At 45.2% G+C, this 22,721-nt stretch overlaps 1 protein-coding gene across 5 annotated transcripts in view; it reads right to left on the bottom strand.

The window, feature by feature from the left end:
• Positions 1 to 22,721, bottom strand: part of MAGI3 (membrane associated guanylate kinase, WW and PDZ domain containing 3) — a 75,690-nt gene that overhangs the window by 29,606 nt on the left and 23,363 nt on the right. For 4 of the 5 annotated variants that reach the window (XM_065698336.1, XM_065698337.1, XM_065698339.1 and 1 more), the window contains exons 2-5: positions 6,354 to 6,470; positions 4,403 to 4,522; positions 2,245 to 2,454; positions 759 to 933 (exon numbers count right to left, since the gene is read on the bottom strand). In XM_065698336.1, the coding sequence (XP_065554408.1) occupies positions 759 to 933; positions 2,245 to 2,454; positions 4,403 to 4,522; positions 6,354 to 6,470 (622 nt within the window). The remainder of the gene's footprint in view (positions 1 to 758; positions 934 to 2,244; positions 2,455 to 4,402; positions 4,523 to 6,353; positions 6,471 to 22,721) is intronic. The other variant, XM_065698338.1, reaches the window with a different exon arrangement.

Below are 22,721 nucleotides of genomic sequence, written 5' to 3'. Positions count from 1 at the left end.
AGCCTTTAATACAACCTGTATTTTTGTCACAGTCACGTCATAAATGGCTAAAAAGAAAAGGCAACAATGATGCTTGGAAGTACCAGCACACTAGAGACTCTCCAGGACAGATGTGAAATGTTACAGGTACAAACACTCTCCCCTGTTCCCAAGAGCTCATGTGGGAATAGAAGCTGTTTCTACCTGAAAGGAAAAAACAGTTCTAGCCTCCTCTTATGCTTAACTCTCAGCAAGGTTTCTGCTTCAGTTTTGCCTTCGAATTCATAAATGAGGCTCTTTCACACGTGCATATATGAGCTACTTTTCTATCCTGGGCTTTAATCTGTGCTAGCTGTAGTTTTAAGCATGTATTCCCACCCAAGGAACATAAGCAGCAAAGAAAGAATAAACAAGCTCTCAGATTTCAGAGCAATTCGACATAGCAAAGGTTTATATGATGTTCTACACCTCACTTACAAATACTGACCCAGCTTTGTATTTTATGAGATAGAAAATTCATGACAAACTGACTTTGCATGTGCATCCATAAAGGTTTCCTGCACAATAGGAATCGTACCAAGTATGCAACAGAGATGACTATCAGTAAAGAACCTAAGAGTAGGGATATAGCAAATTTCATAGAGAAACAGAAGCAGTAAGAGCAGAAACAGAGAGTTGTAAGAGCAGCAGGCAGCTTCCTAGACTTCAGCCCTGCAGCCCATCATCACTTCTCTCCTCCAAAAGGCATAGAAACCTCTCCGTAGTGCTGGTCTACTCACTCAATGAAGTAGATCATGCCAGTGTCAGTGTAGGCCATCTCCCAGTTCTTGGGCAGGGGTTCCAGGGTTTCATCCCTCGACAAGTAATTTCTGAAGTCCATGGAGCTGCTTGTCTGGTTGTAGCTGGGAACAGGTTTCATCCAGTCAGGAGAATCTGAATGTTTTTCTTTGTTTTCTGCAGTTGTTCAGGGAAAGTGTTACTATTTGTCACATGCTTATGTTGTTTCTCACAAAGAACCACCCTCTTAATCTGGCTACGAGTGGATGTCAAACACGTCCCTGTATGTGATGTGCATTCTTCCACTTTTTTTTTTTTTGCTGTGAACTTTGAAATGCTGACACAAGAACACTGAACTCTGCTCTTCCCTTGCCAAACAGAATTAACCTTGTATTATGTGGCTGAGCCTACCCTGAAAAAATCAACACTGGCAGAAATCCAGGCCGGCTACACTTTGCTGCCATTCCTGCACAGAGAACAGGGTTTGTAACACCAGCAAAGAACCCCCCCCAAATACTACTAACATTCCTCCAAGCACCAGAATGAAATGTAGAGAAGATCCAAACTGCCAATAAAACAAACACCACCCTCCTACAAGCCACAGCAAGAAAAAGCTCCCCAAAACCCCTGCAGAAAGCTTTAAACACAAGCCTCCACCCTTCAGTCCCAAGTTTATGCTCAGTATCCTCCATTACACAATGATGTCCATGACCTTCACCTAACCACCAGCCTGGCCACTGGACCACTCTGTGCTGTGGTGTTGCCAGCCCTGAAGCTAGCAAGATTAGGTCAGGTCTGGTCAATATAAGTCTGTCTTAAAGACTTCCACACGAGATCATCTACAAACTCAATGTGATGGTTTCTCTCCACCATCAGCTCTTCCCCCTTAAGGTGAGTAACCATGACAGCAAAAAGAAACAGGAACCCTGACCATCTTTGAAAGGTCTGACTGGATGCTGGTCCAGTCTCAATATGCTCTGCTTTATTCCTCTCCACAAACTCTCCTTTGGGCAGTTTCAGGTTGTGTGATGGTTCCCTTAACCAAAATAATCTAACAATTTTACAATATGAACTGGTATTGCTCCTTAAACCAAGCGCTTCACTGAAATCTCCTAAAAACAAAGTCAGTAATCTCCTCAAAATTAAACAGTAACATTTACAGGGTACGAATTATGCTCTGCAAAGGATTCTGTTATTTGAAGAGCAGATAAATTTTTCCTTCCTCCTCATGTAACTGGCTGATACCCAGCACTACATGTTCTCTACTGAGCAGTGCATTTTATGATGCAATTGCACATCTGGCTGGGAGAACAGCTGTTTCTTTTTAAAAGATAATTCCAAAAATCGAGTAAACCCACCAGTCTGAGTAGAAAAGCACCTTCAAACTTCACAAAAACTAAAGGGCTTCAAGCAAGCATGAATGTTATCTGTATACTTCTTATCCAGTCATACAAACACTTCAGGGAATTTCTCCCCTTGTCAACCAACCTATCCCTCCGCTGCCATTAACTGCTTCCTTTTCCTCTTCTTCCTCCTCTTCAGGAAGAGAACTGTCCATTCTCTGCATTTTGCTGACGGACGTGGTTCTTTTCCTCTGTGATTCGGTATCAAAATCATTGTCAAAAAGAACTTGATCCACTGGATCAGGCTGAAAGGGGCTGGGCTCTGCTGGAGGCTTTGGAGTACCATAAAAATTACCTGACAATAAGACAGAAATCAAGGTCACTAAAGCACTGACACTGGCTGAAAGTACTGGCAGTGGCAGTGAAGGTTTTATTGCCCATGTAATGTGGTTTTGGTGAAAGACCTGAACAATAACTTGTTAAAGAAGACATCAGCACTATCAAAACCCAATGTACCATCAAAACCTATTTATTCCTACATTGTCTTTGTGCCAGTGATGCTACCGGACATTAGAAAACAACAGATGTAATTCAGAATTGCTATTCTGGCACATGTTGTCAAAGAAAAAGATGGATGTGTGACTTTGCCTGGAATCCACTAATGCACCCTAAAGAGACTTGACGAGCAGTCTGAGAGAAGCAAAACAGTGAAAATCAATAGTTCTTACTCTGCATAGTGATTAACTGATTAACAGAGTAATATGCAGAAACACAGTAAAGCCAAAAAGATCGATTTTCTGCAGAAACATAAAGTATCTACTTACGTAAAACTAGTTATGAATAATTGATTTTACAACTACAGCCCTACAATTTTCTACTGACAATACACTTCCTAAACAAAGCTGGGAATGCATCTTCATCTAAAGGTGATTTGTGCTTCAGAAAAATAAATTTTTACTTCAGTATTTTAATCTAAACCACAAAGTCTAGGAATCATCGGCTGTTTTTTGGAAAAGAATTTCAGCAACTGACCTCTTTCCTGACTGCTCATATGATTTTTATTAGGGAATTGAGCACACAGCAAGAGAGCTTCCCAGAATTCCTGCTGGGGTAACTTTTGGTGGCTGGATATGGGTTTGACCATGTAAGTAAAATAAATAAGAAACCCTCTGAAAATATCAGGGAGGGTGAGGCTCAAAGTGGTGTCAGTCAGCTTAAAGGGGAGCTAAGGGAAAAATCCAAAGAGAAGACTCTGAAGAGACCTTAGAGCAGCTCCAGTGCCTAAAGGGGCTGCAGGAAACCTGGAGAAGGGCTTTGGACAAGGGCCTGCAGGGACAGGCCAAGGGGAATGGCTTGAACCTGCCCGAGGGGAGACTGAGATGAGCTCTTAGGCAGAAGCTCTTCCCTGTGAGGGTGCTGAGGCACTGGCACAGGGTGCTCAGAGAAGCTGTGGCTGCCCCATCCCTGGCAGTGTTCAGGGCCAGGTTGGACAGAGGGGCTTGGAGCAAGCTGCTCCCGTGGAAGGGGTCCCTGCCTGTGGCAGGGGGCTGGAACTGGATGAGCTTTAAGGTCCCTTCCAACCCAAACCTCTCTGCGACTCTATGGTATCAATGAAAGCTGCACATACTCAGCATTTCTGTTATTTGGCTGTTATTTAGTTGAGCTCAAGTACAGCTCTGTATATGAAAAATAAAAAATAGGCAGATCATATTTCAGGTTTTATAAACTTAGATACAAAAAGCAACAAAAAGTGAGGTTTGCGATCTGTTCTGCTACCTTCATGACAGTGTTTTTCCCCCATCACATTTAACAAAACCAACTTTGCTACGGATTTGGACACTCTGATCTAGTGCTGTTCAGTTTTTCATTGCAGAACACTTCTCTCTTTCCTGCTGCAGCAGAATTTCCCTTGTCTTCCGTCCTTTTGACGTGTGCCTCTGAGAACATGCATCTGTTCTCAAAGATTTAAACACAATCGACTCAACTCTGTTAAATCAAAACTGTACCAAGCACAGACAAACATTTTTTGAGTCCTTCCTCAAAAACACAATAGGGAAAATATTCCCATGACATTAAGTCAGGTTGAAAGGACAAGCTGTGATTTACTAGAGAGACTTAAAACAAGCCTGCTACTCCTTTTCACAGGTAGTCCATAAAGAAGCTTAATATATTCCTACTCTGCTAGTGTAATGACTGTCAATGGGCAGGAAAAGTGCACCTCTTAGGTACAAGGAGATACACTTAGACCAAAACACTGGACACGAGTACTGCTACTCCCATTCCACTAAATGTCATCAACATACCATCATAGGTTCCACTTTCTAGCAAGGCTCCACTTTCTTCCAGTGCTTTAAACTGCTCAACAGGAATGAAATTATAGTCTACCCCAGGGACCTCCCCATCTCTGGGAGCCCTTGTAGTGCCTGAAAAGACAGAGAAAACACTCTTGTAAGATACTTACGTGCTGCCTGTTTACCAAATATTGCCTGCTGTACAATTCAGTAAAACCAAAATCTGTTTGAATCTTTACACAATAATGATGCAATTCCAGTAAAGATAAAGAGTTAGAACACTAGTGAACAACTGAACAATAATGTGTAAAACTAGGCCAGTAAATCATGCAGGAATGACAGCTCCTCTTCACTGGGGAAGGAGGAGGAAAAAAAGCTGGGTGGTGTGGTAATTAGAGAGAATTATTCCTTACGCTCAGTGAAGCAAAACCAATGTCTGTGGAAGCTGACAATGACTGGGCCAGGCAGTTGGAGTCTGGGATTCTGGAGACCAGTTTAACAGCTGTGGTATTTCAACACAGCTGTTAAGGTGCTTTGTCTTCCACTGTTTCCACCGGTACCAACTCAGTAACTAGATTTCTGGGCCACCAAACCCATATCTGAGCACAGAAACTGATTTTTAACCTTACAGTTCAGAATGCAATTCAGCCACGGTCCAAACCCTGGCTGTAGGTAAGCTTTTTCAACATAATCAGTAAATTGCTGTGTTAATGCAGAAGTTCTCAAAGTGTTATGTCTATAAATACATGCCTCCCATAGTTATAACAGCTTAATTAAAGCTCTCCTGGGAAAGACTCCACTGATTCATTACTGCCTATATCCTAACAGTATTTTAAAGGCATTTATAATGTCTTAAAGGCATTTATAATGTCATTTTGTCAGGCAGCAGCATGAACAAGAGCCACTACTAAATAAACTGCATTTCACTATCATTATCTTTACAGAAAGTCACAAGCTCTTGGGTGCACTTAGTATGGTAACAATGCTAAATGAAGAATGGAATTCCTGTAGTTACAAAAGTGCTAGCTGACAAACTTCAGTTTCTAGTGCAGTGAATACTTAAAGGCAGTCGATGATGAGCTTTTTTAATCAGTGAACCTTTGAGACAAGGTAAAGGATGATCTGCAGATAATTAAGGACTGAAATGACACAGAAGGGCGAGAGACAGGATAGCTGGCAGAGCGTCCTATACCTTTGCACTGTGCTTTCTATAAATGTCTACTCACAGGAGCAGTAACCTTTAGGCACCTCGCTAAAGGCAAGTTAACACCTGTGTTGGTTGGATAGGGAGACGCTAACAGATGCTCAGAGCAGAAGGGCTGGCATAACTGATGAGACGGGACCATCCAGATTCTCTCACTAATTAATTCTGGCTGTGACACTAAAGTTTGTCCATGTGCTGTTTGTTCTTCCTCTTTTTTGGGCCACTCTCCCTCTTGCTACCACTGCCTTGTACTGTCTTCTCAGGATGACTGAACAACAGTTCCCATGTGCCTTCTGTCACTGCAACCCTTTCTGCATATAATCTCTCCTGCAACTCACCTTCCAGCTGCACTACTACTTTGCCTAGTGCATGTGACCTTCTCAAGGTCTTGTGCAAAAAACAATACATTGACAAAAATCAGGATGTGTTTGCCCTACTTGAGCATGCTAAGGAAGATTTATTTTGCGTGGTAGCTGTGGTTATTCTAACAACAACTGACAAACTTCCAATGAGTAAAACACAGACAGAACCAAAATACTCTGAGCTTGAATCCTAAAGTTTTGCTGTTTTGTCAGTCCATACTGGCTGTAACTTTTCACTGCAACTAAAAATATGGAAGTATTCTAGCAAAGCCATCGACAGAAGTTCCTGCTGCAAGGTAAAACTCTAAACCAGATTAAGAGAGAAGCATTTAAAGCTCTCAAATGATGTGGCAGTTAGCAGGAACAGATCGAATGAGGCTGATCTTTACATACTTACAAGGGATGGTTCTCAAGTAGAGATTGTCTCTGATCACTTGCTGGAGTTTATGGTCTATTGAGCCCTTCTGGAACTGAAGGCTCAAGTAGTGGCGCAAGTCTTTGTTGATGACTTTTCCTTAAGAAACAACAAACAAGAAAACTCATGAAAATTAAGCAGGATCTCACAAGAACAGCATTTCACTGCTATAAATGTTTCAAATAGAGAAACCAGTGGAAAGAGTTGGGTTGTTTTAAATGCAAAGACCTGAACAGAAAAGCCATTCTATGCCACCAAAGCCTGACTCCGCTGCTATAAATTGGCACAGGGGCTGTAAGCACAGCTGAGCAACAGCCATCCGTCCTCAGTATCTCCCAAGCAAGACACTGACAATGTTCTGGAATTGTTCGGAAATCTCTAGGAAATATTAAACCACAAAATCTATCACCAAAATTCAAAGTCTCTACAGGCAGGAAACTGCTTCAAAATATAGTGATAATACTTTCTATTCAATTTACAGCTACTGGTTGGGCTCTTGAACTCAGTATTTTATCACATGGGAACCTGCATTGTTGATATTCTAAAAAGAAAATATTTTCTTTTAAAACCCCCTGCATGATAGAAGAGAGCTTTTTTACAATTATTCCCTTGCAATACTTCTGTCAGGTATCATTAGTGAATCTGTCATATCACTAGATAACCGTGGCCCCTTCAGCACACAAATAACTGAGCTCTTGTATTACTGCTTCATCCTTCTGACAGAAGGGTACAAACCAATCTTTTGTACCCTGTCATCTTCCCAGAAAGCACATTAAATAGGGCTCAGTGACCTTGATAAATTTAAGTTATGTACTACAGCAGAACACTCAGGGCTTTAGGGGAAAAGACTCAGTCTTTGTCTTCCAAACCAATGTAGGAGACGCCCAGTAGCAGGCATATGCTGGTGTAGCACAAGAGCAAACAAAAGCTGGAGCAAATGCTGCTCCTTTTAAATCACATCAGCAACAGGTCATGAAATGCATCAACCTGCCACAGTGATTCAGACAGGAGCCTTTGAAGCCTGCTGAGACCAACTGCTGAAGAGGCCACTCAAAAGGTCCAAGAATGAAATGGGGCACAGGCCCACATCAGTGTTAATAAAAAGCTCAGCTACACCTTAAACTGAGATTTCTGTACTTCTATGGAATGTCAAATCCGGAAAAAACCCAACAAACCAAAACCACCGAACCCCCAAAACCCCTTCCACCACTAACAAGTTTTTCCCCACCACGTGTCACTGCTGGAAAGTTCACTGCATGTTTTCATTTGGCAAGTTTATACTTTCCCTTCCCTTTTTGCCGTGTCAAGAGCAGATACCCATCTCAAACTACCTCTGCTATCAGCATTCACTAACAGCAAACTGTATTTTAATTTGCACCCTCTCAATGCCATGCTGGAAAGTATCTATGAGTGAAACCAAGGTTACCTATCAGCCCTCTCTTCACAGAGGTCTGCACTGTCCGTAAATGAACCAAATAGCCTTCCAGTATCTGAGGGGGGGCTATAGTGATGCTGGGGAGGGACTCTTCATTAGGGACTGCAGTGATAGGACAAGGGGTAACGGGTTCAAACTTAAACAGGGGAAGTTTAGATTGGATCTAAGGAGGAAGTTCTTTACTGTAAGGGTGGTGAGGCACTGGAATCGGTTGCCCAGGGAAGCTGTGAGTGCTCCATCCCTGGCAGTGTTCAAGGCCAGGCTGGACAGAGCCTTGGGTGGGATGGTTTAGTGTGAGTTGTCCCTGCCCATGGCAGGGGGTTGGAACTGGATGATCTTAAGGTCCTATCCAACCCTAACTATTCTATGATTCTATGAAACCCCAAACCAAGCCACCCTAAGCCCCAAGCAAAGAAATAAGCCCACCTCACACAGGCAGCACACCTAGTGCCTAATGTGAGCCCTGAGCTCCAAAAGCTTATTTCCCACCCCTTTTGAACACTGCCATTTAAGAATCACATCCAGAAACACAAAGAGCAATCCGCAGCACTGAGACACCACCACAGTACAATCCTCACTGCTTTCCAGGAGTTTTCCAAGCAATACAGCAATTCCCACTAGTGTGGGTGGGGTGAGCAGCTTCCCTGTCCCCCAACTCCTTCCCAAGCAGGAATCTGGCAGCACCTCCGCAGCTCCCCTGGGCCTGACGCTCTGAGCTGTTATGACAGCGAGCCCCCCAGCTCAATTCCCTATTTTGCCATCACGAGCTGTGTTCTATAAAACTTTGGATTTGCTTCCTGCAGCGTAATGAGCAAAACATGTCATGGAAAATGAAAACAAATGGTGTAATCCCCAGCAAGAAAAATATTTTCCATTTGTTGCTACAAATCACTTTATTGTTTGTAGACAAGATGGTTTCTCAGCATTAAAAAATGTTTTACCCCTAAAACGGTCCATCCATCTCCCTGTCAAAGCCAGATCTATAGCACTGCACTTCAACAATACACGCATATTTCACTTAGGCAGATCAATACGCATATTTCACTCAGGCAGATGAAGCTGGTTGTTACCTCTGTTCAGAGTGTTGCAAGTGGGACAAACTTGGCAAGAGGTGAAAATCTGAGCTGGATGTAAAATTCTAGAGGTTTTATTTATTCCCTGATCTTCCCCTCTTCATGTTTTGAAATTTAGAAGCTCGTAAACCTGTTTCAGTAAATATCAACTCAGTCTAAATAAGTCAAAGCAAAGCTGGTACGAAGGATGTGCTGACATTGAGGGGCTGACCTTAACATAAAAACCTTCAAGATCAGACTATAGCCTGAGACTAAACTGAAGATTGAAACGATTGCCTGAGGAAAACAGGAGAAAGTCAAACAAAATCGTAACCAAAATGACAGTCACAAAGAGAATGGTGTGCATTAGAAAACAAAAAATAAAGCATGCTTTAGGCAACCTCCATAGCTTGTTTTACTCAAACCCCAGATACTTCCCCCCTTCAGGCGCTGAACGTGCTCCTTACATTGTTTCGCACAGGCTTTTAGGAGCCCCTCATGTATCAGACTCTCCAAAATGATCTAATAACTGTGGGGTTGGTGTTTGTTGTACAGCTGAGCTGCCTCTGAAGGATGCCAAACGCAACACAGGGACCAGTCAAGAGGAATAATGTACTTTATACCATTCAGGTTCTGCAAGATGAACACACACAAGCCTTTTGCTTTCAGTTTAACTTAAATTAAGCACAAAGGAACTGGTTCGCCAAGGATACGCAGACCATCGTTTGGTGAAGAAAACTAAGTCACTGCAGAAGAAAAAAGGCTTAAGGAGCACTGCAGCAAAACAGTGCTGTGAAGGATGGAGGCAAGCATGAGGGACAGAGACAATGCAAAAACCAGAGGTCACGGCTTTTATCTCTCATTACACCACAAACTCTAATGGCCAAGCTGCCCTCGCTGCTGCACCTAAGCAGGACAAAAACACTATTTCTATATGCAGCCTGTCACGGAAACACTGATGTATACATGTTGCAATCACAAACAGATGGGTATGGCCACGGTGCTACTGGAAGTCAACACAAAAAGGTCCATTTCTAGATTAGCAATGCTGGTAAAACAACGAAGCTCGAAGCTGAAATATGCAAATAGATTCCAAGAATTCAATCTGCGAATATTTTATGTCACTGTCCAGTCGTAAATCACAGCAAAATAATCCCAGCCTGGTTTGTGCTGAAGGGAACTCAAAGCTCCTCCAGCTCCAACCCCTGCCACGGGCAGGGACCCCTTCCACTGGAGCAGCTTGCTCCAAGCCCCTGTGTCCAACCTGGCCTTGAGCACTGCCAGGGATGGGGCAGCCACAGCTTCTCTGGGCACCCTGTGCCAGCGCCTCAGCACCCTCACAGGGAAGAGCTTCTGCCTAAGAGCTCAGCTCAGTCTCCCCTCGGGCAGGTTCAAGCCATTCCCCTTGGCCTGTCCCTACAGGCCCTTGTCCCAAGCCCCTCTCTCCAGGTTTCTTGTCAGCCCCTTTAGGTGCCATAAAGCACCTTGATGATCATCCAGCCTGGCTAACTCTGCTAATACATGGAATACATGCAACATCCCCACAAATCACTCTGAAGACCACGCAGAAATCCTCCATTTCATTACGATGTGCATTCCATGCAGGCAGCCATAGGTGACCGCTGTCAGAGGGCACATCACTTGCCCTGTGATGCTGAGGGCCAGACTCTGAGGTTTCCATGCCAGCTCCTCCTGGCAACAGGCAGCTGCAATGCTGAGGGCCGAATGACGGCATTTTTCTTTCAAACGTCTCAAAAAACACTGTAAGTTATAAAAGCAATCTTTCCAAGTAGCAGTTTATTAAAAGCATGCTACTTTCCCATTAAGCTACACAATTAATTACTAGGGCTTATGCTTTCACTGTAGCCTTCAGCACCAAAACGCGTTTTAAGGGAGCCGATGTGAAATTGGAATTGCGCTCAATTTCAATCGCTTGCCTGCAGCCCGGTGCGCCCCACCGGTGACTCCAAGGATAAACCCCCCCCAGACGCTCAGAGCAGGCCGGGCCCGGCAGCGGAGGCCTCGGACCGGCCGGCTCAGGGAGGACCGGGCCCCACAGGCCCCGCGGCGAGGGCCCGGTCCCGCGGCAGTCTGCCGCCACCTCCCGGCGCCGCCGGGCTGCGGGCCCGGGCCCCCGCGTTGTGCCGCCGGCAAAGCGAGCCCTGCGGCCGCGGAGCGGGGCCTGGGGCCGGGCCGTGCCCCCGCCGCGGTGTAGATCAGCCGGTGGCCTTGGAGATGAACGGCCCCTTCCTACCACCCCTCCCTGCTCCCCAAACCCCGCTCAGCCCTCCCTCGGCTGACCCCGGCACCCTGTCCCCAAGGGCTCTGAAGCAGGAACAGAACGAGAACGATGCAGATTAGATACTGCCCACTGAGAAGGCTCAGTGCGCCCTTGCTGCTCTCTACAACTACCTGACAGGAGGTTTTAGAGAGGTGGGATCGGTCTCTGCTCCCAAGGAACCAGGGATGGGACAAGAGGAACCGGCCTCAAGCTGCACCAGGGCAGGTTTAGATGGAGCTGAGGAGCAATTCCTGCCCCAGAGGGTGCTCAGGCATTGGAACAGGCTGCCCAGGGCAGGGCTGCAGGCACCGGCCCTGGAGGTGTTCACCCACCCTCAGTGCCATGGGTTAGGGGTGGCCTTGGCAGCGCTGGGAGCGGTTGGACCGGATGAGCTGAAAGGGCTTTTCCAGCCTGGCCGATTCCATGCCGTATGATTTTGTTTTCTCAATGGGAGCAAAGCGGGGCAGAAACGTAACCAGAACTTCACACCGGAAATTCAGACCATCATACACACAACAGAATTCCTCGCTGCCCAAGGTTACGCTCAGCTGCGTGATGTGTTAATGCAAGCAGCAGTTGCAACAGGCAACCTGGAATATGAAAATTCCACATGAAACACACATTAAGGGTTAATAAACCAGCTAAATGACCTTGCTTAGAACTGGCTCACTAAAATAGGAATTACAGAGTCAATCAAGTGGAAAACAGTTACAGTTTTAATTAAAACTAGCCTGTCAATACATACAGTAAGATGAAGCGATTGTTGATGGGACTAAGCAAAAGCCATTCCAAGAGATGCTCTCCTGAACAGTTACTCTGTACCAGGAAACCAAAGTTACAATTAGTGTGCAGCACATTAACTCTGTGATATTCCTCATCCACTACTTGCATATAATAATTTAATGCAAGTTACAGATCCTAACGCACGTGTTCACTGAACACAGACCATTTCGAAAAGCATGCAACAGCATCACCTTATTCACAGTAGGTGGAAAAGATGGGAAGGCCCAGGAGTGCCATGGCCCTCACTGATGCTGCTCACCCAGCCAACACACACCTGCATTCCCTGTTCAGGAAACAGATGGAAAGTCCAAATTACTTGAATTCAAACACAGCATCACTTTGAGAACGTCCACCCCAGTCAGCAAGCACAGGTCTCTTCAGCTTATGGGGCAGAAACACCGACATGTTACTGCGCAGGAGTCTGATTTTCCTTCACAGGTTCCAGTAGCCCTGGAATCGCCAAGGAGAACAGCCAAGGCAGAGAGTGCTGCTTGGCAGCTCACACCTCAGTGCTACAGCCCACCAAGGGCTCCATGGACATGGTCCTGCTCAACACCTCCCTGTCTGCCTTCCACGGAATGGATGCAAGAACCTAGGTTTGGCCTCTGCCCGTTACAGAGGGAAGCTCCATGGGAAAATTCATACCAGTAGGGAAGTTGAGATGACAACCACATCTGTACCAGCAACCCACCTGGGAACTGAGATCCTGGTCCTATTATGGGCTGATCTCAGCTCAAGATAACTTCTGCTCATTCCCTAGGAGCAATCAAGCTCACTGTCAGGTGAAGGATTACTAAGAGACAAAGCTAGAACGAGCAAGAAAATCATCCTGTTCGGTGCACAGGGCTCAATCAGCACCTAACTGTCATCCAGTGCTGACCCACTGCGTCAGACGTAAGTCACTGCACGAATGTTCGAAAGTGCAAAAGCAGATAATCATCACAGGAATGTGCCAGGTACAGCTTCGTTTGCCTTTTAATGAGACGCAAGCAGCAGTAGGTCCACACCGCTCTGCTCCCAAAGCCTAAATGAATCACCACTTGTGATTGCCAGACCTGACACCAAAAAAGGCCAACCATTGACTCATTCAGCTGAGACTCTGAAGGGCCACAGCAGGCTGGTCTCTGGCTCAGATACTCTAAGGGCATCTTGATTTGCCCTATCACTGGCAGGTAGTGACATCTGTCTGAAAACAGAGATCTGTCACAAGACACAGATTTTTCCCTGACAATGAAAAGAACAGACAAGGTGGAGAATGAAACTTGATTTCCTAGAACAAACGTAGGAGATGAGCCAGATACATTGGAAGCTTGTTTTCAGATGTGAAATTCAAATCATGAATTTGACAAAGATAAGATTAAAAAAACCCCCTCAGGTTATTAAAGGGCACGAAAAGGGAGCAAAAATATATTGTAATCTGTTCTGGCCATAGTGGCAGACTTCTCACCTTCTGCTTCAACCCAGGATCATTTGTAGAGCTTTGGGTTGAGAGCAGATCAACAGACATCAAGAACCAAACTCTTCTGAAATTACCAACACTGTATAAGCAGGGGGAGAATTGGGGAATGGCTTGGGAAAGTTGTTTGGCAAGGGAAAGGAAAGCCCTGAGGATGAGAAGCTGATGAGCAGAGATAAAACTGGAGTATTTGGGAACAGCGATAGGTATCAAAGGAGACACTGATACAGAATGATGCTGGGAAAAGAAAGTATTTTGAAAATAGATTTTAAATTCCTTGTCAAGAGGTCTTAAAAAAACTTTCAGCTATTAACAGAATCCCACTAAAGGTGCTGGGCTGGGTGAATTCCCCTTTACTACATGTCTGCAAAGAGTATCTGTATGAAGACAGGGTGAGCAAAGATACTTACTGTTAAGCCATACTGCACTCTGCAAGCTACATGAGCATCCCCCCAACAACTTAAACATGAAGCTGTGGACTGGAGCTGCTGGCACAGAGTATCAACTGTGACTCTACTGTAGGAGCACCAGCGACATTCCAGGTATAGGTGATGAACATTACATGGAGGAACAAGAGGCTCAACAAGTGGAGCAAAACATGGAGAGAAGGGCAGAGACATGGCTTCACACAGCATCTGTGTGCGGGAAATCCAAATCAATCTTGTTCCACAGCTCTGGAAGTTATTCCAGCATCTGGAGAAAGCATGTTATAATAAAGGAACATAAAAGAGTAGTTGAGGAATTATCCAAACTTTCAGGCAAAGAACAATTTGGGAGGAGACCTTTACACTGTTCTTCCTTTGAGATGAACTTTTGTACACAGCCCTGCTGAGAACATCCCAGCCTTCTGACAGCTTAGATTGCTACAGCTTTGCTTGATTTTACCATGCTTTTTAATTGTATCACATAAAGATGCAATAAAGGGCCACTAGCCATATGGAAATCATTACCCTCCTGCATGCCAGTGTCCTACAGAGATGGATTCAGGAGAGATCCAGACTTGGGGTGGTTTTTGCAGGTGAATCTGACCTGCTCTGTGCACTCTCAAGCTGTCCTGCCCACTGTTTTCCTGTGCAATAGAAACTGACATCTAATAAATAATGAAGATCTATGCAAATAGCTACATTTACAAGACTGATTTTACAAATCAAGACTGGTTTACAAATCCCTACAAGTACTCCAAGGCACAGAGTACAACACAAGACCAACCGGTATGGGTGGGAAACACTGAATGAAGGAAACAGGACTGGAAGAGACCTCGCTGACAAGCAGCAGGACCTGCCTGTGCAGCAGAAGGCAATTAATTTCTCCAAGTAACACAACTAATCCTTAAACCTTTAAGGACAACAGCAAATCTTGATTCTTTGTACTGAAGAGAAACCATGGTGCAGAGCCTTTGCCAATTCCCATGATGTGAAATAAAGGTTGTTAAGTGGCTAAATGTTAGTAGCGTCAATCTTCTTTAAAGAAAATTGAATTAAGGATCTTTCATGCAGCTGAATTGTGGCTTTGTCATTAAAGATATTCTGCAAATTCAGAAAAAGTAAAGGGTAAGTATGTCAGATTCATCTAATTACATTAACATGATAGATGCAGAACAATTCACAGAAGAATTTACATAGGGCCTATTGTACAGAAAAAAGCTCAAGGCACTTCGTAGCCACAATAATCCATCAAACCAGACTCATTTACTAGCTGAAAGCTGAAAAATATTAGAAAGGTCTACTTTGAAAGGTTTCTTTAATTGTACTTTGTTATATGCTGTCCAATCAATTCTTGGTAATATACATTTTGATTTACAGAAATTCTGGTAAAGAGAAGCCTTCCGGTATTAATAAAATGTTTATCACTGCATTCAGAACACTGGAAGGGTGTTTTAGGATCACAGAATTGTAGAACAGAATAGTTTGGGTTGGAAAGGACCTTAAGATCATCCAGCTCCAACTTCCCTGCCATGGGCAGGGACAACTCACACTAAACCAGGTCACCCAAGGCTCTGTCCAATCTGGCCTTGAACACCGCCAGGGATGGAGCATTCACAACCTCCCTGGCAACCCATTCTAGTGCCTCACCACCCTCACAGTAAAGAACTTCCTCCTTAGATCCAATCTAAACTTCCCCTATTTAAGTTTGAACCTGTTACCCCTTGTCCTATCACTACAGTCCCTAATGAAGACTGTAAGGCTGCTATGAGGTCCCCACGCAGTTTCTCTTCTCCAGGCTGAACAGCCCCAACTTTCTCAGCCTATCTTCATACGGGAGGTGCTCCAGCCCCTGAGCACCCTCGTGGCCTCCTCTGGACTTGTTCCAACAGTTCCATGTACTTTTTATGTTAAGGACACCAGAACTGTGCACAGTGCTTCAAGTGAGGTTTTATGGTACTGCTGTAATAAATGAAGAACTCTTTATCCAGATTTAAGAAACAAGGTTGCCCCAAACCTCATTACAGTAGGTACATCCCACTTCACTTTAGGGATCTTCTTATTTGTGTTAGTAATACAAAATACACTCAGCAGCAGTAACTATGAGCTTTGACTTTTTAAGCCTATAGATTTAGGAGATCGCTCATTACTAGAAATGATCAAAGGGGTGATCAACACAAGCCTTTACAGGATAACCCGCGCAGCTCCTCAGACTAGGTGGTAACTGATTCAGGTAGATAAAGTCTCTTAATCCCCAATTCCTGAATGTCCCACCAAACTGTGTTGTACTGCTTCCTTGAAATCTTACGGGGTGGGAAATGACCTACCAACAAACCAGCCGACTGTTGGTAAACCTATGCAAAAATAATCTGACTTTGCATTTGCTTATGAACTTCATCCTGAAAGCATTTGTAGTTCTGAAGATCACTAAAATACTCTTTGGAAGGCATATCCCCAAGCAATCTTTAAGAAATACAAAAGGCATTGGCAAATAATGCATTGTTTATTCTGAAAAGCACTTGGAGCTGAAAAGGACAAGAGATGAAGTATCAGCAGTGGGAGCCTGTATGTAATCCTCCAGGTCTTTATTTTTGGCAGTGTAGAAACAGGGAACTCGACTGTAACAGAAGCCTCTAGATTGTGAATAAACATGGCTGGGTTCCTCATCTACCACAGGGGAAAAAAGAGAAAGTAAAAAAATCTATTGTTTAGTGCAGAAGGAAGAAGAAAGAAAACATTGGCAGAACACAGATGGCATTTAGACAGTCTTTCAGTGCCATTTGGTTGCTATATGAAAATAACACTTGTTACCCAACCAACAATTGCCTTCGTTTGCAAATAAACGCATCATAGTTGGCTGAATCTTGGAATTGAAGAATAAGGATCCAGCACTGTGAAATCAAGGTTTTAAAGAGAGGAGAGAAGCTTCTTCTACCTCCCTAGATCCGGAACAGGAAACCTCTACGGGTAGCTGGTGGGGGAACACTCCTGAGCACCCACAGAGGGCAGCTCCCATCTAACCGCAAGCAACAACAAACACTCTTTAAACCACCTAGAAGCAAAAGCATTCAGCTCACATGCCAGAATACACACAAGGTGAGGACAGCAGCATGAAAGCTCAAGAGCAAAGCCCTGGGCCGCGAAGGCTCAAGAAGCACAAGAGCAGGATTCCCAGCAGAGCAGCTGCCCCTTCCCTCCGATCGGCTCCTCGGACATCACCGCATCTCTGAAGGGGCACCCCCAGCTGCTAAACACACGGCAGGCTGGAGACATGCACTGCTGTGGAACTGCAGAGTAAGGTGTTAATTAACAGCAGGCTAACAGGCAGCATGCCTAACCCGCATGTAGGACGACAACAGGTAAAGGCTCTACGGGACTCAAAACCAAATAGCATGCTGCAGCAGTTATTTCAGTTACGAGGCTCTCAATCAGAGCCTGGTAGTTTTGTGAAGAGGCAGGTATCATTTCACGAACGTACATACATGTACTGGGGTTCACAGAATCCCAGACTGGCTTGGGTTGGAAGGGACCTTAAAGCTCAGCCAGTTCCAGCCCCCTGCCACAGGCAGGGACCCCTTCCACTGGAGCAGCTTGCTCCAAGCCCCTGTGTCCAACCTGGCCTCGAGCACTGCCAGGGACGGGGCAGCCACAGCTTCTCTGGGCACCCTGTGCCAGCGCCTCAGCACCCTCACAGGGAACAGCTTCTGCCTAAGAGCTCATCTTAAGTTTCCTGTCTCTGAAACAAAACATGCATGTAAAAACCCCAAAATGATGAGTACACCAAGAGATGAGAAGTGCTGGCAATTACAGGTGGACCACACAGTTCGTTACTTTTCACTGAATGCTGCTTTTTCTTCCCTGTATTTCATTACACCTTGAGACATTCTCAGCCTGTGCATGCTTTCTGTGGAGTGACAGCAGACATCATTTTAAGTTGGTTTTGTGCAAGGTACTGGTAGCAAAAAAGCCCACATCACCTCATCCATTTTCTGCCTTTAACCTTAAGGATTTTTAAAATGAAAATCTTTTGAGTGAAATTCAAACTTTCAGATACCAGCTTCAAGCATACAAGTATCAGATATGATTATAGTAGTACACTGCACACACAAAGAAACCCATTGCCCATGGGAGTACAGTCAGGAGAATTACCAATGGGCAGGGTTTTCTCAGAAAGCACCAAGTATTTTAATGCACCATTATTAAACAGGAGAACAGCAAGGCACAAAGAACTGTACAGCTGTTTCTGATAGAAGATCAGACCCTGAAGGAGATGCGAGCTGAACTCAAAATGGTTTAAAATAATGAATGGGTTTCAAATAAAATGCAAACATACCCATTTCCTTCAACCTGGGAGAAGAAAAATGCCAAAGAACTTTCCATAAGAGAACTGTTTGACCTTTTAGATTATACATGGAGACTCTCCTCTCCTCTTTTTGATTTGGTGGTTTCTGAAGAAGTGAAAAACGCACTGAACAGATCAACAATCATTTGCTGATTTATAAAAATTAGCTGTATTTTCAAGCGATGGTTTAATTCTCTGCTTCTCTCAAGATCCTTCCCCACAGTTCACTGGGAGGCAGAATGTATCCTGCTTAATTCATCAGAGCAGTTTACACCTTCCTAAAACAACTAAGATCCACTGCAGAGCATTTGGGTTTAACTACTGTGGGGTAGTACCTAAAAGCAGAGATACACCCTGCTCAGCATTTTGTATTTTGAAACTATTACAATGGCTGAGGGAAGAGTCTTTGATGAGTGACTGCTGTGATATACTGGATGAAGATGTCCTTCCTGCAGGTTAGCAGGGAAAGGCATCCTTCCCTCTGACTCCACTGTAGCTTCTCTTCCTCTTCAATGCTGCTCTGCTTGTCCCTGTCCTCCTCATTTTGTAGCAGAACCCTTGTTATTCCATCCACTAAAATGACACGATTTCCATCTCAAATAAGATGTATTTGCATACGTTCAGATAAACCACAGCCTGGAAGCCTCTGCCGCTGCCAAGTTTAGGACACTGACACAGGAGACACAAGGGCCTGTAGGGACAGGACAAGAGGGAATAGAGACTGAGATGAGCTCTGAGGCAGAAGCTCTTCCCTGTGAGGGTGCTGAGGAGCTGGCACAGGGTGCCCAGAGAAGCTGTGGCTGCCCCATCCCTGGCAGTGCTCAAGGCCAGGTTGGACACAGGGGCTTGGAGCAAGAATTGGATGAGCTTCAAGGTCCCTTCCAACACAAACCAGGCTGGGAGTCTATGATTTACAGGGATATCTGGAAAGCTCACTGAGCACAGCCTGGGAGCTTGAAACACCTCACAAAACACAGATTTGCAAGATCCATCCATCTCAAAGTAAGAGAGAAATGTAAAGCACGAAAGGCAACAGGCTTTGGACATCACAACAGCAGATGAATCCAAACACACTGAGGTCGTCAGAATATCACCATGCAGGTGATAGAGCCTGTATGGAGACACACACACGGGCTCAAACACATAACAAGAGTGTTTCACACCAATCTAAAGGGTCAAAACAGCAATTAGAATTTGCAATATGCAAACGTGTTAAAAAGTTAAAATACAGGCTTGTTTTAATAGCAGCACTTTATTAAGGCTTCCACATTATGCACTCAATCCCTTGCTGAGTTTTAATCACCGAGCAACTCACTGTAACTACAGAGGCTGTCTGGCATGAGCAGCATCTGTCACTGCATCACTTGTACTGCAAAGTCAAATAAAGACATGGGAGCCTTGAAACCAGAGTACGCTGTAGCTGTCACAGATTATCACACATAAATCATTTAGTCTGCTCTTAATTGAGCAGACGCAGAAGTGGAACACTCCAAACCAAAAGATAAGGAACTCAAATAACAGAGGTAATTTTCCTCAGGCTAAATATGGTTTCTTTTTCCCCGAGTTATAAACAATCTTCCATTCATTCCCTTAAATTTACAATGTGAGGGTTTAGTGTATTCACACTAGAGAGAAAGATTTACTAAGACAGCAAACAAACCAATTTGGTCTAGAAAGCACAATTATCATACACAAGTGAACAAAATGGTACCAGAGTCCCCAAACTCTTCAATATTAATGCCTCCCTTTGATACCCTGCTGCTAATGTGCAAATTCTAACTCACTGACATTTCCTAAGTGTTGGTTCAATACTCCACCCCAACAAGGGATTCCACATGACAACAGGGTACTTTAGCAGGTTAAGCTACTGCAGTAGTTGGCAGAAATGGGGTATCCCTGTGTTTGCCCTAACACAGCATCACATTCCAGGCACTGACGTACATATAACATGCCATGTCTTGTTACTTAAGCAGTGTGTACTCCGATAGAATGACACGTTTCAGTCACATCCCCAAAGTAAAATGTCCTTGCAGCTGCTTGGTGTTACACAAGCCATTTAATCTGCTTGGGACTTGGCACTGTTTTCCCAGCATAAGGGTATGTGTTCACATGCCAAGACCTTTGCTTTTTTTTTCTTTCCTTTTAATTTCAGTGTTCTGATTAGAATAGAACCTATGCAAATCACAGACACATTTATTTTTAGCCTGCTTTCCATAGGATGCAAGACATGCAATTACACTCTGTGTAATTCCTAGGCCCACTAACCTATTTCAGTCTGGAGTTCGACAGAGTAGGAGCCAGACAAAATTACCCTACTCACAAAGATGCTGTATGTGTGCCTGCTCTCCAGAAGCAGAACAAACCTCTTGGGTGATCAACTAATAGGGACAACAGAAAACATTCACAGCAAACTGCTTGCAAAATTCCAGCTCTGGGGCCCTTAGCACAAGAGGGACATGGACCTACTTGAGTGAGTCCAGAGGAGGCCATGGAGCTGCTGCGAGGGCTGGAGCAGCTCTGCTCTGGAGCCAGGCTGAGAGAGCTGGGCTGGGGCAGCCTGGAGAAGAGAAGGCTCCTGAAGGGGAGACCTTAGAGCAGCTCCAGTGCCTGAAGGGGCTGCAGGAAACCTGGAGAGGGGCTTGGGACAAGGGCCTGTAGGGACAGGCCAAGGGGAATGGCTTGAACCTGCCCAAGGGGAGACTGAGCTGAGCTCTTAGGCAGAAGCTCTTCCCTGTGAGGGTGCTGAGGCGCTGGCACAGGGTGCCCAGAGAAGCTGTGGCTGCCCCATCCCTGGCAGTGCTCAAGGCCAGGTTGGACACAGGGGCTTGGAGCAAGCTGCTCCAGTGGAAGGGGTCCCTGCCCGTGGCAGGGGTTGGAGCTGGAGGAGCTTTGAGGTCCCTTCAACCCAAACCATTCCATGATTCTATGAAACCTGTTTCCTTCCAGCCTCACCTGTGCAAAGAGGGTATCTGTGAGAACCGTGCATGGCCTGCGCTCCTACAGGCTCTGTCCTGCCCTGGCTGCTGGGACTGCTTCATTTCTCACCGTGGTTCCACCAGCGTGCCCTGATCCCGGCTGTTGGAGCAGCCTGAACAAAGCACGTCCCCATGCAGAATCGCCGTGTGAACTCTGTATGAGTCAGGCATTAAGATTAGTCATGGCCAGTGCACATCTGGAGTTAGGATTTTGCTGACTGTCCCGATTGCTCAGAGAGAATGGGGGTGGGGATTGCGTGTGTGTGTGTGTTAGTTCATTGAGTTTTGAGATGTCACTCATCAATACCTCTGTGACATGGCACATCTGGGAATGGGATCAGAGGAGTGCTGACCTGGCACTGCGATGGTGGTGGTTTGGATTTCTGGGAGTCCTTGGGAGCGCGGTGAGGCACAGTTGTGTGATCTGCAGCATGAACTTGCTGCTCAACTGCCTCTCTTCTAGCAAAGCACAAGCTATCCATTGGGAATGCCACAGCCCATCTCTGGGAGTGTGGGGATTTCCCGAGCTCCTTGAAAAGCCAGTTCAAGAAGCTCTAAATCCTTCATAAAAACTGCATGACAACTGTTCCTTGGAACAGGAATTGCTCCAATTGCTCCTTCACCATGTGTCCGGTGCTAAGAGGGGCTCCTTCCCTGGTTAGAGCTTGGAGGTGTCCTAAGTAGGGGTTGAACCCAGCAGAGCTGTGTGCCCAAAAAGCCCACCGATGATGCTCCTGCACAGGCCAGTGTGTGTGAATGAACCACGCTGTTATGAGAACTGTTGTATTTGCAGGCAGTGTGAGGCAGGGACGTTTGGGATGGGTCCAGTTTTCAGAGCCCAGTTTGCTGTGCTATAAGCTAAGCGCATGGGTCCAGCTATGCCGGACCTTCTACTGGCACTCACAAAGCTGAAGAGATGGTTTTCATAGAATCAGACTGGTTTGTGTTGGAAGGGATCTTAACAAGTCCCTGCTCGTGGCAGGGGACTGGAACACCTTCCACTGGAGCAGCTTGCTCCAAGCCCCTGTGTCCAACCTGGCCTTGAGCACTGCCAGGGATGGGGCAGCCACAGCTTCTCTGGGCACCCTGTGCCAGCGCCTCAGCACCCTCACAGGGAAGAGCTTCTGCCTAAGAGCTCAGCTCAGTCTCCCCTCGGGCAGGTTCAAGCCATTCCCCTTGGCCTGTCCCTACAGGCCCTTGCCCAAAGTCACACCATTTTTATAAAAAGAAAATACAAAAAATACTCTCTCTCAGAAGACAATCCATAAAACAGGATTTTGTCTCAGCTGCGCTTCATTTGTACTCTTAACAGCATGCTGCTGTTGGAGTCATCACAAAAAGAAAGATCATTCTCTTACGCATTAAGTTAATCATCACATAGTATTAAAAGTGAGGAATTTCTCTTTTCCCTTACACACCATGTCCTATTATTTCATCACTATTCATTCAGATTTATTTTCAGTTACGGCACCCAAGATTGTCAGTTAAATAAGGAATAGTGCTTTCTTTGAAGAGAACAAGCATGCGCTGGATGTCAGCAGACAGGAACCGCTCAGCCTTTGGGATTGGTTTTTAGTGAAGTGCAAGCAAGAACTGAAATCACC

The sequence above is a fragment of the Lathamus discolor genome, chromosome 19, assembly GCF_037157495.1.
Source record: "Lathamus discolor isolate bLatDis1 chromosome 19, bLatDis1.hap1, whole genome shotgun sequence".
Lineage (NCBI taxonomy): Eukaryota > Metazoa > Chordata > Aves > Psittaciformes > Psittacidae > Lathamus > Lathamus discolor.
This window is presented reverse-complemented; position numbering and strand designations above follow the sequence as displayed.